Here is a 13,983-nt window from a genome sequence, read left to right on the forward strand (position 1 = left end):
ATGTTTTATTTTTATTCTGCTCTTGCCGACGGATTCCTTATCTACAATATTGGTCTAGAAAGTTCAATATGACCTTTACGCGAGGGGGTGAGCGGCATATTATATCAATTTACCCGTTGACGTACATGAAAAAAGCGGGCCCACATAATCTCAGGTATAACTCTATAACTTCTTGAAAGATTGTTTCATGATGAAATTGTATTTAAAAGGCCGGGCATCGTTATCGAACTAGGGACTACGTCAATGTACGTCCAGTCCAAATCATTTCAAGTGTTGATGCTTGTAGAGATGTTGGAAGTTTAACTGGATAAGATACATCTTATTTCATCCTTGTTGTAGTCAATAGCTTTCTTTATCTGCCTACTTTGAATACAGCGGCTCCACCCCCAAAGTTCGTTTTCCAATTTCATAAATTCGCTTTTGTCGCAGCCCAAAGTTCGCTTCTTGATTGGTCAAAGTTCGTTTTTTGTAAATCACCCAAATTCGCTTTGGTGGCACCCAAAGTTCGTTTTCACGTCAGAAGAGTTCGCTTTTAAAAATTACAGGATTATGAGATAATGTTATGAGAGATAATGTTATGAGAGATAATGTTATGAGAGATAATGTTATGAGAGATAATGTTATGAGAAAAAAAAATGTTATGAGGAAAAAAAAATGTTATGAGAAAATGTAATGAGAAAATGTTAGAGTGCATCTGCTTTTCAGTAGTTCCTAACGTGTTTTGTGACATTTTTGATCATTCATCTCCGACTAGTACAAGTAATATAAAAGGAAATTTATTCATAGCCAGATTTTTTTTATGTGGGGGGATTTTTTTTTTTTTTTTTTTTAAGAAAATTTTTCAGTGGAAGTAATATTGGGCCTCCGGCTGCGATTTCATAGGCCGGCTCTAAACAGCTTCAGATCAATATTTCAAGCCTTTCAATAAATATATTAATTTTAAAAAGGGTCACGCATCTTAAGAATATACTTTAATATATATATTCTAAATTACAAGTGATTCTACTTAGTACATAAAAAAGGTTTAAACTATTTTACCCTTTTTCAGGGTCGGTGATTTTAAGCCTCCGGCTGCGATTTCATAGGCTGTCTCTAAACAACTTCAAATCAATATTTCCAGCCTTTCAATACATATATTATTTTTAAAAAGGGTCACACATCTTAAGAATATACTTTAATATATATATTCTAAATTACAAGTAATTCTACTTAGTACATAAAAAAGGTTTAAACTTTTTTATCTTCTTTTCAGTGTAAGTAATATTGAGCCTCCGGCTGCGATTTCATAGGCCGGCTCTAAACAGCTTCAGATCAATATTTCAAGCCTTTCAATAAATATATTAATTTTAAAAAGGGTCACGCATCTTAAGAATATACTTTAATATATATATTCTAAATTACAAGTAATTCTACTTAGTACATAAAAAAAGTTTAAACTTTTTTATCTTCTTTTCAGTGTAAGTAATATTGAGCCTCCGGCTGCGATTTCATAGGCCGGCTTTGAGCAACTTCAGATCAATATTTCAAGCCTTTCAATAAATATATTAATTTTAAAAAGGGTCACGTATCTTAAGAATAAAGTTCATAATATGTATTCTAAATTACAAGTGCTTCTACTTAGTACATAAAAAATGTTTAAACTTTTTTACCCTTTTTCAGGGTTGGTGATATTGAGCCTCCGGCTGTGATTTCATAGGCCGTCTCTTAACAACTTCAGATCAGTATTTCAAGCCTTTAAATTGATAAATTAATTTTAAAAAGGGTCACGCATCTTAAGAATATACTTTATAATATATATTTGAAATTACAAGTGGTTCTACTTAGTACATAAAAAAGGTTTAAACTTTTTTATCCTTTTTCAGGGTTTGTAATATTAAGCCTCCGGCTGCGATTTCATAGGCTGTCTCTAAACAATTTCAAATCAATATTTCCAGCCTTTCAATAGATAAATTATTTTTAAAAAGGGTCACGCATCTTAAGAATATTTGTTTTAATGTATATTTTAAAATTCAAGTAGTTCTACTAAGTACACAAAAAAGGTTGAAGTTATTTCGAGCCATTGCTAACGATTATATAGTCTGTGCGCGGTTTTTTAAATCCGTGAGCACAAACAGTGGGTTATTTCAAAATCCGACCACGGCTAATGATATTAGCGGCAGGTTATTATTGGCTCAAAAACCTTTTTGTACAGGTTGTGACATTTTTTCCCCACCCCCACCTAAAAAAAAAATGTTGAATCCAGAATCTGTTATGTTTTTTAAATTGATATATGTAGATTCTCATTTAAATCAACATAAAAAACAATCCTAACCTTTCAGATGGGATATTAATTATAAGGAAAATGTGTTTTACCCATCTAAATATTTGTCTCTGCTTAAATTTTTTTTAGGTACCACCTAAAAGCAGATGCACTCTATGAGAAAAAAAAATGTTGAGAAAATGTTATGAGAAAAAAAAATGTTATGAGAAAATGTTATGAGAAAAAAAAATGTTATGAAAAAATGTTATGAGAAAAAAAAAATGTTATGAGAAAATGTTATGAGAAAAAAAAAATGTTATGAGAAAATGTTATGAGAAAAAAAAATGTTATGAGATAATGTTATGAGATAATATGTTGTGACTTTTTTTTTCATAACATTTTTTTTTTCTCATAACATTTTCTCATAACATTTTTTTTTTCTCATAACATTTTTTTTTCTCATAACATTTTCTCATAACATTTTTTTTTTCTCATAACATTTTTTTTTCCTCATAACATTTTTTCATAACATTTTTTTTCTCATAACATTTTCTCATAACATTTTTTTTTCTCATAACATTTTCTCATAACATTTTTTTTTCTCATAACATTTTCTCATTACATTTTCTCATAACATTTTTTTTTCCTCATAACATTTTTTTTTTCTCATAACATTATCTCTCATAACATTATCTCTCATAACATTATCTCTCATAACATTATCTCTCATAACATTATCTCATAATCCTGTAATTTTTAAAAGCGAACTCTTCTGACGTGAAAACGAACTTTGGGTGCCACCAAAGCGAATTTGGGTGATTTACAAAAAACGAACTTTGACCAATCAAGAAGCGAACTTTGGGCTGCGACAAAAGCGAATTTATGAAATTGGAAAACGAACTTTGGGGGTGGAGCCGCTGTATCTTTTTTTTTTCACTCAATTGGTTTAGACTATAGATTCGCATAAGCCGGAGGAAGGGGTATATGTATAAAATGTCATAAAAAGCCAAGTATGGAATAAAATGCCTGTCAGTAGGTCTTGAAAAGAGAAGGCTACATGAGATCCCTGATGCATCTCATGATGTAATCAAATCAATCCCCTCACTGCAAGTCTCTTCCCCCCCCCCTCGTTGCGCGAATTGATATCAATATGTAGTAAGTATTGGGGAAAATATCATATTGACATGGCTTACAATGGGGGGAAAAATGAAGAGGTGCCCCTAATAACATAGGTAGATACTTTTATCATCTATTTAGATTTGGTAAAGTAGGTTTACCCCAATTCAACACACACACACATAGGGTTAAAATGCAAAAACCTGAATGAGTTCCAAATATAGTCACAGTCTTTTTTTTTTTTTTTTTTTTTTGCACACAATTTTTCTCTCTCAATTTTTTTTTTTTAATTGTTAATCAAAATAAAAACACAGATGGATTTTCTCAAGGATGTTATTAAGGAGGAGCAATCGAAAAAGCGCAAGATCCTCGATGCGGTAGAGAAGCATGGCGGATTAGATAAAAAGACAAAGTATGTGAGTCGAGCGGAATTAGAGAGAATTCGCGAAGAAGAATACAGAAAAAAAGAAAAGGAAAGACAGGACAAGGAAAGAGAGGTAACTTAAACACGCATTGGTTCCCACACCTCATAACTGAACACCCCTCTTTTTTTTTTTCCCCCGTGTATAGAAAAAAGAGCGACTTGAAGAAATTGAGGTAAAAAAAAAAGCAAAGTTGTTTTAAGTGTCGGGATCTAGGCTAATCGCTCATCTGCATTCTATAGAAAAAACGTAAGCAAGAAATTGAACGACAAAATGCAAAGGCAGAGGAAAAAGCAAAAGAAGCACAAAATGTAAGTGGAGGCTGTAAAAAGTAATGAGAGAGAGAGTTGTCATTAAAATAGCGTCCTTTTTTTCTTTTGTTTGGCAGGAGGAGGTGATTGAGGCGTTTAATATTTCAAGAGAGGAATGTGTGCGTCGTTTAAGAGCCATGGGACAACCTATTCGACTTTTCGGTGAGACGGACAAACAATGTAAAGTTCGTCTTCGTGCTTTAGAACTGATGGATGAGCAATCTGGGGTAAGTTTTTTTTTTATATATATATAAGACATTGGTGACTTAACACACGGCGGAAAAAAAACAAACCATTAGGATCAAGGTAGAAATGATTTCATGAGAACATTAGAAGAAATGGAAACAAATATGCGATTGGACGATTTAAAACAAAAGGGAGGAGAGGATAAGAAGAAGGTGAAGAAGGCCACACTGCAAGTGGAACCTATTCAAATTGAATTGCTTCAGACGGATATTGATCGACTTTATGCACAAATTTATGCTTATTTTGCAGTAAGTGGTTTGTTTTATAGACCTAGGGTATAATGAGGGGGGGTTTGTAATAACTGACACTGTTCATTTATAGCACACGTTAGAGGAATGGGAGGAGGCTATGGCCGATCGTCCAGAGGAAGAAAAGCGAACCGGACCTGGTAAAAGAGCTGCGGTGTTACAGAAACAAACCGCTGAGTACATTAAGCCGTTGATGCGACAATTAAAGAAACGAACACTGGAACCTGATATTTTAGCTCGTGTTGCGGAAATTGCACAAAGAATGCAGGTCAGACTTTATCGAGACGCTCAGGATGCTTATCTTCAATTATCCATTGGTAATGCACCTTGGCCCATTGGTGTTACCATGGTTGGGTAAAGTCTTTTTTAGTAGTTGTTTCTTTTTTGCAGTTTTTTTTTTTTTACTCATTTGACTTTTTATATAGTATCCATGAACGTTCTGCTCGTGAAAAGATTTTCTCTTCTCAGGTAGCTCATGTCTTGAACGATGAAGCCTCTAGAAAATGGATCCAGTCTGTAAAGCGTTTAATGACGTTTGCTCAAACCAAATATCCTCCTTACACGCTTAGTCAAATCTCTTAATTTGCATATGAGAAAAAAGGGGGAGGGGATTTATAATCAAAAACAAAGCCTGCTTCAAATATTTATAAAACAGTTTGTGATGTTAATAAAAAAAAAAGATCTTTCTGAAACCATGATGGATCAAATGGTATCATCGCAACATGTGATACATAGAAACAACAACAAAAAAAGGTACATTGGGACTACTCATGAAAAATTGGTTTAAAATAGCTTCATTCGGATACTTTTTTTTCCCTCTTTTTTTTCCCTGTAGATGGGGCTGTCCCTGAGATTTAAATATATACAGTCTAAAAATACTTCCCAAAAAAAATGAAAAAGTTTCTTTTTCTTTCCTTCATTACCCTTTACTTTTTAACAATGACTGAAGCTTTGAATAAAGAACTTAATTTTAATATCCGTAAGTGTACCCTCAGGTCACCCCCCCCCCTTAAGCTAAAATTTTTTTTTTTTTAAAAAAAAAATAGGTGTCCCTGACGTTATTGCTCATCGTGGATTTTCCGCTGAAAACCCAGAAAATACATTAATTTCATATGAAAATGCAGTTAAAGCAGGCACAACGGCTCTGGAAGGAGGTAAAAAAAAAAAAATAAGTGGCATGCATACTTTGCTTCAAAAAGAGGGAAATTTTTTTTAACCATTTAAATAAAACTAGATATTCGTCTTAGCAAAGACAAGGAGATTATCATGATGCATGATCTAACTTTAAACAGAACAAGCACTGGTCTTGGACCTGTCAGTGAAAGTAACTGGCATGGACAAATCGATGGCTACACCACTAAATCAGAACCCCATCAACCCATCCCCCGCTTCATTGATGTTCTAGAGTTATTGATCCAGCCTGAAGCCGCTGCTATTGACGGTCTATACATGATTGTGGATATCAAAGTAATAATAATAATACAAAAAAAGCTTTTTTTTTTTTTTTTTAGAAGTATAATCTATACTTACCTCTCTCTTTCTCTCTATTTTATAGTACGATAATGCGATTGAAATTCTGGATGTCCTAAGTGAACTATTAAAGACCTACACGACGCAACACCCTAAACTCTTTGACCAGTTAGTGATTGGTATCTGGAACGTGGACTTTCTGACACGGGCACAAACTTTATTTCCTCAATTCAAGCTCTGTTTCATCGGTCTCTCTCTTTCGGCGGCTCGTCACCACTTTTTGGATCAGGTGGACTGTCTTAGTTTACCCTTTGCCGCGTTAGCGGGTGGGGACGGTCAGGAGCTCATCAAGGACGCTCACGCAAGGAACAAGCGCGTGTTTACATGGACCATCAATGATCCGTTGCAGATGAAGACCTGTGTGTTGTGGCAGGTCGATGGTGTGATTGGTGATAACGTGCTTGTCCTGTTGGAAAATGTACATCATGCTCCCAAGGCCTTAAACGGTCCGGAAGAATACCAACAGTTTGTGGCTTCAGATACCTATCTTGCCTCCAAAAGAAGAAGAGCGTACCTTTATCTTGTTACCAAGGTCATGCATTTTGCTAGTTGGAAAGTCATTGGAGTATAGAAATAATAATAATAAAAAAAGGTTTTTTTTTTTTTATTATGATGATTGATGAAGTTAACGTAAATAATGAAAGCATCGACTGTTTCTTAAGCCATAGCGTCTTCCAGAAGATGCCATAGGGGAATATCTAGTGGTGGTGGTGGTTGGGGGAGAAGTGGGAGCAGGAGGTGGGGTAGAGGGATATCGTGTGTTTGTTTGAATTGGCGGTGTATACCTTGTTGCATTCGTAGTAACAGTTGAATCCGCAGTAGTAGCAGCAGTAGTAGTAGCAGCAGCAGCGGCGGTGGCGGCAAAAGCAGGAGAGGTGGTAAGGGGTGCTCTGTTGTGTGTGGTGGTAGAGACAGAAGAAGAAAAATTACTTCGACTTATAAAGGGACTTGATATTTTGTTTACTCTCACATTATACATTTTTAAGAGTGTTTCAGTTGTAATTCGCATGTCATGAGCATTAAATCCAATATATTGACTTGTTCTGCATAGGATATCACATGATATGTTGAGCGGTTTCTTGACACATTCCTGATGTGATGATGGTAAAGGGTAGCGACTATTGAAATCCGAATCGGACAGATCGATGGCTTCAGTGGGTGAACCCAAACTTCTGAGACAGTTCTCAACGGCTCTTAAATCACCGGCCTTCACGAGCCTTTCAAAGACGGCCCGATAGGTCTTTGCTCCACAGACTTGAGCTTTGAAAGGAATTTGAGATTGAATAACGCTATCGATCAATGTGTTTGCGAATAAAGTTTGGCGTTGTAAGATGCGTTTTCGTCTGTGTTCACCTTCATGTGTCGGTTTTTCCTCCTCGCTGTCCCGTGTTAATAAGAGGGTCATGAATCTACCTGGGTCGGCACAGTGGATGGCATGGATCATGGACCAACACTGGATGGCAAAAGAAAAGTTGTGTCCGGTGGATTGGATGAAATGATGAAGAACAATACGTTGAATACTGTACGGGACAAAGATGATATTATAATGAATAAACAATAAAAGTGACCCCGTATCATGACCGAATTTAAATCTTGCATTTAAATACCCTATAGCATGAGTTGTAGTCAAAATATTCTGCATCGTTTTACACGTTTGGGACATTTGAACATACGTTTTGAATGGTAGATAATTGGAAATGATTAAAATAATCTCTGTTGGCAAAACCAGTTCTTGTGCCATTCTATTTATAAAGAAGAAGGGAAGAGAAAGAGAGAGAGAGAAAGGAATAAAAATATATATAAAAAAAAAAAAAGGGAAACTATTTATGCAGTGAGGAGATTTTATTTGTAACTCATACCAATCATCTTTAATTGTTTATAATCCTCTAAATGTTGATCACGGTCATGATTGACAATTGACAAGTGCGCTGTTTCCAATAACAACTGTTCGTTCTCATTCAATTTTGATTTGATCTCGTTCAAGATGACGGGTACAAATTTCCCTGATACGTACAACGGAATCCCGTGTATCTTTTGAAAAAACAGTAATGTTGTCAGGTGCACGAGTTGGGGAGCTGAATTCGCAGAGATCTGCAACCCTTCCAATTGATTGTACAAATGATTCTGAATCGTCTTGTTTGCTTCCCTATGAACAAAACAGAATTTAATCATGAAAAAGTCTTTTTTTACCGCTTCTATGTAAGAAAACTTCTTTTTACCTTTTTGTTTGGGGACTTGTCAAGTTTTTAAATAAATGTTGTTTATCTTCTATTAAAATGTCTGAAATGAAGAGTGAGAGGTTCTTCTTCTTGAGAATCTCTTCAATTTCAACAATACTAGTCTTGTCGTATTTATGGTCATTTTCTCGAATGAAATACGTGATCACATACTTTTGTTGTTTAGCGTCCAAAATAGCTTGTTTCTCAATATCCTCTATGGTGATACACAAGGAAGTAGATTCAGCCACTTCTGCCTTATTAAATGACTGTGACAAGATGGTGTAAATCACAAGATGGTAGAGAAAATCAACACACTGGGTTTTCAATACGAATTTCTCTAGACTCTTTTTAGCAGATCCATCTAAAAAAAAAAAAAATTGAACCACTTGTTTATGAGTCGTCCAACAAAAAAAAGTAACTAAATGTACATCTATTTTTACCCCCGAATACTTGAATCGCTTGGTAATTGTAATAAATGGATTGACCCAGATTTAAAACAGTGTCTAATTCCCGTGCCTTGTACTGAACAACCCATTTATCTGCAGACACAATTTCCTGCGCTTCAATAAACGGTGTTTGTAAAATATCCGCAAATTGGTTTAAAATGGCTACTCGTGTGTAAGGTACAATCTTTTCCGCAATCTTGTATGGACACCCCGTACTTTCCAACGCCTTTACAATCTACAAAAAAAAAAAAAAAAATTATATGTAAGTTTCCTTTTCCTCATTTTAAAAATGGCTTAATTTTTTTTTTTTACCGAGCTAGGGCTCATTTTCGTGGCGGATAAGACTTCACTCGAGTTCTTTTGCTTTAACGTCCTTGCCAAATTTAAAAGATAATCTCGGGTACGCAACACCGTCTTATCAATATACTCTCGTGTCGTCACATAACCTCCTTCCAAGATCACCAATCGCTTGTGGTCAGTATTGATCTCAGACATGACAATATCCATCACCTTGTTGACATCATCAAATGTTAAATTAGGCGGCAAATGATCCTACAAAACAAAAAAACGTTTTTTTTTTTTGAGTTTTTTTTTTTTTTTTTTTTGTTCTGGATCGTAGTAGACTTTACATTGAAATCACAATAGTCGGTAGCTGACTCTAAGGCATCCTTGGCTTTCTCCTTGACAGATTTTTTAATAAGACATGAATGGAGTGTAAAATAAGTCGTGCTGTCATAATGATCGGCAATGATATCTTTTGCGTTGGCATAAGGGTACAAGTTTTCGATCGTATGAAAGCCTTTTTTTAGCGCATAGGTCAATATCCTTTTTGTTTTTCGACTATATATTATATAAAAACTTACTGATGCATTCATTGGAATCAAAGATGGATTGAATGAGCGCTATTTGTCCATCCTTGTAACTCTTTGGCTCAAATATCGCTCTGCTTTTCTTTCCTCGAAGTGTACCCAATGTGAATGTACTTTCTTTAACGATATGTTCCAGCAATACTATATATATATTTTTTTTTAAGAGGTAAGGTGTGATTGATAGACTTTAAAAGTGAGTATAACTTACAGTAAAACATGTCTTCTTGAATATTGAGTGATTTTTGAAGCTTAAACATGACAAGTGGTCTAACTAGGATGTCAAGCATGATTCTAAAAAAAACAGAAGAAAAAAAAACGACTTACTCGTCTGTGGTCTCCAATGCAGTGCGTATGTTTGATTTACAATCATCGATATACTCTCTTGTAGATATCACATCGGGTATTTGGTTGTAACGAATATAATCCTCATGATCCATGGTAACCTAAAATAAGCAAAAAAAAAAAAAAAGTTTAAATTTGTGTGGGTGACAGAAAAAAACTTTTTGGTTGGGGGGTTTGTTTACCAATTTTAGTAAGCTGTAAGGTAATTTCATTTGCTGTGATAAGAGTACAATGGAGATGGAACCTACGGCACGTAGATGTGATTCCACTTTAACTCTTAAGGCTTTCATAAAGGTACTACAATGCAACGCCACTTTTTTTTTGAGAACGGAAAATGGGAAGACCCGCTATATATTACTTAAAAAAAAAAAAATGTGTGCTTACGGTGTAAGTACTAAATCATCCATGACAGTCCAGTCCTTTGTAGTTAATAATTCTTCGATGGCTTTTTCAATGGTTTCTTGCTCTACCATCAATATCTCGGCTAATTTCTCGATATTTGTTTTTTCTGTAAAAAAGAGAGGTGTGTTTAAATAAAGTAAGGGCGCAATGACATAAACTTACCCACATCCTCGACAAGTTTCGAAATGGCATCTTTTAAATAGTCTACATGAAGGTAACTTTCTCCATCTAAAGTTTGGACTAGGTTGGAAAGTAAACCTTTCTTTACGCCTTGCTCGATAAATTGGACAAATAATTGACGAGGTACTGCAACAGGCATCTTTTTTTGTCGAATGAAAGGATTAATGAACAGAAAGACAAAAAAAAAAAAAAAAAAACAGAAAAAGGGTTCCTTTTTTATTTATTTGCCATATGAACTATCAAATAATAAAATGCACTCGAAATTTCGGAGAGTGATAAAAAAAAAAAAGATATTTCCGGGTTTTGGGGGCGAAAGCACCTTTGATGAATCTCTTTGGCATAGCACTATTTGTTTTTAGTGGGGGGGGGGGGTTTTTTAAAAAAAAAGAACAAAACTTTTATTGTCCATCCTATGTGTGTGTGTGTGTATGTGAAAAGACAATGATTATTTCTAAAAGCTCCTCTTTTTTGCGAAAAAGAGTCTGGTATCAGTACTACTTTTTTATATGTATATATATATTGACAGGTCAAGCCAGAGTGTCATTAGCTTATTGTTGTCATGCTCCGAATTTATCATAAAAAAAGCTTTTGGACACTGTGACTGATTTTAAACATATTTTCTCTTTTTTTTTTTAACAACAACAATCATGGAAGGAGTAGTCTCTGCAAGATTAGTGCCATTTGGAGATTTAGACAAGTGTGTAAAAGGAGAATCAGTTCGCTTAACAGGCATGTAAGGATCGGTGACAAAAGTCGTTGTTGTTGCGTACTTAAAAGTTTTTGAATAGCTGGAAGAAATATGACCAAGATACACAAATGGCGGTGATGCGATATGACACGTATGAAGCCGAAGTAGATACAGCATTACTATCAACTCTACCAGCCATTGGAGATATCGTACAATGTATTGGTGAAGTAATTGATGAGGTATGAACAAGAAAGAAAAAGGTGTGTGTGTGTGTGTGTGAGGGGGGAGATACGACTGTTTTTAATAACGACAACAAAAAAGGCAACATTTGGTATGCTACGTATCCAAGCACGAATCGTGCGTATTGTGAATACAATTGAGTTGGATTTATATGAACGTGTGGTCAGACTTCGAAATGCATCCACAGGCTAAACAAATGAAAGAACTCGGCATGAAATTTAATAAACTTTTTTTTTTTTTCATTTTAAAAAAAAAAAAGTGTATGTGTCATGACTTAACAGCCGATCGGAATAAAAATAAATCATGCATGTGGTGCACGGTTTGCACCCCTTATTGTGTAATGAATGTTTGTTTAAACACCTCTTTTTTACATTGCCTTTACATATATTTTTTCATTTATATAAATAATGTGACAACAGCATTAAAAACGACACTTTTTTTTGTTTTTCTTAAAAAAAAAGAAAACTGGATGGCATTGTTATCGGTCGATCTCTCCAATACGCCAGACACACATACACACATGGGATGACATGTTTTTTTATTTTAGCTTGGTTTATTTCAAAACGTGCCAAAATGAAAATCTTTTTAGTATGGCTTGCTGTCAAAAAAGGGTCTGGTCAGGAATAAAACCTTTTTTTTTTTTGGTGTCTCCCAACCCCTTGAACAAAAAAAAAAGGGGGGGGGGAAGAGCAAAGAAACAAGTTTGATGGGAAATGTGTGTAAAAAATGTGTAAACTCCGTAAATTCCGAGGTTTTTCAAATTAACAATAATAAAGAAAACAGACAAGTTGCAGTGGGTGATTGAATGAGGTCCAAAAACAAAAGATCCCTTTCTCTCTCTCTCTCTCTCTTTTTTTTTTTCTCTGCAACTTCTTTTTGATATGCCTAAATCTCACTTTAAACAAAAACCATTTATATGGGCGACAAGTATACTTGCCCTGGTAAAAACTCTCTCTTTTTTTTTTCTTAACGCACTAAACTACAATAAAAAACTCACACTAAAAAAATGTTATTTTAGACTGGTTGGTCTGTTGCATTTGGAGGGGCTTGTATACTGAAAGTATTAAATGGAGCTTGGTGGGTCATGATCTATCAACTCTGTATTATCATTGGACATCTGGTTGTATTTATGTCTGGCTCTATGCAACACTATCGATTAGCTGTAAAGTAAATGGATACTATAACAACCCCCCCACACACACACATATATATACAAAAATGGCATGGGATCTAAATTCTTCACCCCGACAAAACTTTTTTTTTTTTTATATATAGATGGCAGCTTTTTTAGCCTCTAGTATCCCTTTATTAACCATTCAGATTGATTATGTGGTGCAGTACACCAAGACATCGATCCCTAAAGTGCCGGCTAGTGCCTACGTTGCGGGATACATTATGCTTGTGACGGTCCAGTACTTGTGGCTATTAGTCATCGGTAGTGATCGACAGACCTGGCTTGGCCAATTGGCTCATCATCCTGTCTATGAACCCACTCCCTATTACTCTGAAAAAATGGACCAGTCCTTACCCTCCAATGCCATTATGCGACCCCTTCGTAAAGTATTTTACTTCTCTCCATTTATTTACCTATTTTTTGACACTTATCCTCTTTTTTTTTGGGGGGTAACAAAATTTTTATAGAAGCGGTGAGAAAGACACCAGTAGAATTTAATGAAAAAGTGCAGGCTCTTCATGCATGTAAATAATGTTTATATGTAATAAGAAAGAGAGACCTCAAAAAAAAAAAATTAACTCTATTTTTTTACTGCAGACCATGCAAGTGCAGAAGATCCCAACGAATTGAATTTTGAAAAGGGAGAGATATTAGAGATTGTGGATCGAAAAGGCAACTGGTGGCAAGCACGTAAACAAAATGGTGCAATTGGTATCATTCCTAGCAACTACGTGAGTATTTTTATATGCGGTTTTTTAAAAAAAAAAAAAAAGATAACGCTAAACATTATTGTTATGATATAGTTTGCACAATAATCACATGCGGGGGACACACACACACAAAAAAAAGGCAACATTTTATTTACAGAAACAAAAAAAAAAAAAAAAAAAATGCAAAATGCAATAGATAATGAAAATAATAATAAAAAGAATGGTATATAATAGATTAGAGTACCCAGATAGGTTTGATATGAGGCTCATTACAAAAGGACGGCACAGCTATTGTATCCATCAGCTGAGGTCGAATCGACATGTAGTCAGGAAAAGAGACGTAGGAGCTTTCAAAAGCAGTAGGCTCTGTCCTCCTTGTTGATATTTGATGATGGTGGTGATGGGGTGTGAATTTCGATTTGATTTGAACAATGAGTTCCAGGAATGATTGTGAAGGATTTGGCATAAAATAAGATGTATAATAATAATAAAAAAGGGTTTGATTGTGAATGGAGAGAAATGGGCTGTATTTATAGATTAAAAAAGGGACGAGGGGAGGTTTGATTATCACATAATTTTCTCATGTGTAAAAGTTGGCATG

The 13,983-nt window shown here is 34.9% G+C and overlaps 6 protein-coding genes across 6 annotated transcripts; 4 read left to right on the forward strand and 2 right to left on the reverse strand.

Moving 5' to 3' along the window:
* Positions 1 to 3,616: 3,616 nt before the first annotated feature.
* Positions 3,617 to 5,421, forward strand: EV154DRAFT_150857 (Prp18 domain-containing protein). The gene is made up of 6 exons (XM_051594109.1): positions 3,617 to 3,852; positions 3,926 to 3,952; positions 4,020 to 4,315; positions 4,388 to 4,582; positions 4,656 to 4,936; positions 5,008 to 5,421. Exons 3-6 carry the CDS (start codon positions 4,112 to 4,114, stop codon positions 5,162 to 5,164), a joined length of 837 nt encoding a protein of 278 aa, XP_051459810.1. The 5' UTR covers positions 3,617 to 3,852; positions 3,926 to 3,952; positions 4,020 to 4,111; the 3' UTR covers positions 5,165 to 5,421.
* Positions 5,422 to 5,521: 100 nt separating this feature from the next.
* On the forward strand, positions 5,522 to 6,683 carry EV154DRAFT_561394 (PLC-like phosphodiesterase; the record flags this gene model as incomplete). The annotated part of the gene is made up of 4 exons (XM_051605668.1): positions 5,522 to 5,561; positions 5,629 to 5,736; positions 5,817 to 6,049; positions 6,138 to 6,683. The coding sequence occupies 4 exons, from the start codon at positions 5,522 to 5,524 to the stop codon at positions 6,681 to 6,683; spliced, it is 927 nt and encodes a 308-aa protein (XP_051459811.1).
* EV154DRAFT_501859 (uncharacterized protein) lies at positions 6,627 to 7,900 on the reverse strand. Its single transcript, XM_051600746.1, has one exon. It carries the CDS (start codon positions 7,851 to 7,853, stop codon positions 6,738 to 6,740), a length of 1,116 nt encoding a protein of 371 aa, XP_051459812.1. The 5' UTR covers positions 7,854 to 7,900; the 3' UTR covers positions 6,627 to 6,737.
* EV154DRAFT_501861 (uncharacterized protein) lies at positions 7,849 to 10,575 on the reverse strand. The gene is made up of 9 exons (XM_051600747.1): positions 10,553 to 10,575; positions 10,171 to 10,496; positions 9,971 to 10,089; positions 9,855 to 9,913; positions 9,641 to 9,787; positions 9,407 to 9,576; positions 9,090 to 9,329; positions 8,772 to 9,012; positions 7,849 to 8,692 (listed from the first exon to the last, which is right to left on the reverse strand). Exons 2-9 carry the CDS (start codon positions 10,276 to 10,278, stop codon positions 8,328 to 8,330), a joined length of 1,449 nt encoding a protein of 482 aa, XP_051459813.1. The 5' UTR covers positions 10,279 to 10,496; positions 10,553 to 10,575; the 3' UTR covers positions 7,849 to 8,327.
* Positions 10,576 to 11,217: 642 nt separating this feature from the next.
* On the forward strand, positions 11,218 to 11,690 carry EV154DRAFT_561397 (telomere-capping, CST complex subunit-domain-containing protein; the record flags this gene model as incomplete). Its single annotated transcript, XM_051605669.1, has 3 exons — positions 11,218 to 11,303; positions 11,359 to 11,497; positions 11,580 to 11,690. The coding sequence occupies 3 exons, from the start codon at positions 11,218 to 11,220 to the stop codon at positions 11,688 to 11,690; spliced, it is 336 nt and encodes a 111-aa protein (XP_051459814.1).
* Positions 11,691 to 12,582: 892 nt separating this feature from the next.
* On the forward strand, positions 12,583 to 13,475 carry EV154DRAFT_417114 (uncharacterized protein; the record flags this gene model as incomplete). The annotated part of the gene is made up of 3 exons (XM_051595769.1): positions 12,583 to 12,660; positions 12,837 to 13,053; positions 13,270 to 13,475. 3 exons carry the CDS (start codon positions 12,583 to 12,585, stop codon positions 13,473 to 13,475), a joined length of 501 nt encoding a protein of 166 aa, XP_051459815.1.
* Between the last annotated feature and the right edge of the window lie 508 nt (positions 13,476 to 13,983).

Source organism: Mucor mucedo, assembly GCF_025094135.1.
Source record: "Mucor mucedo strain NRRL 3635 chromosome Unknown EV154scaffold_25, whole genome shotgun sequence".
Taxonomy (NCBI): domain Eukaryota; kingdom Fungi; phylum Mucoromycota; class Mucoromycetes; order Mucorales; family Mucoraceae; genus Mucor; species Mucor mucedo.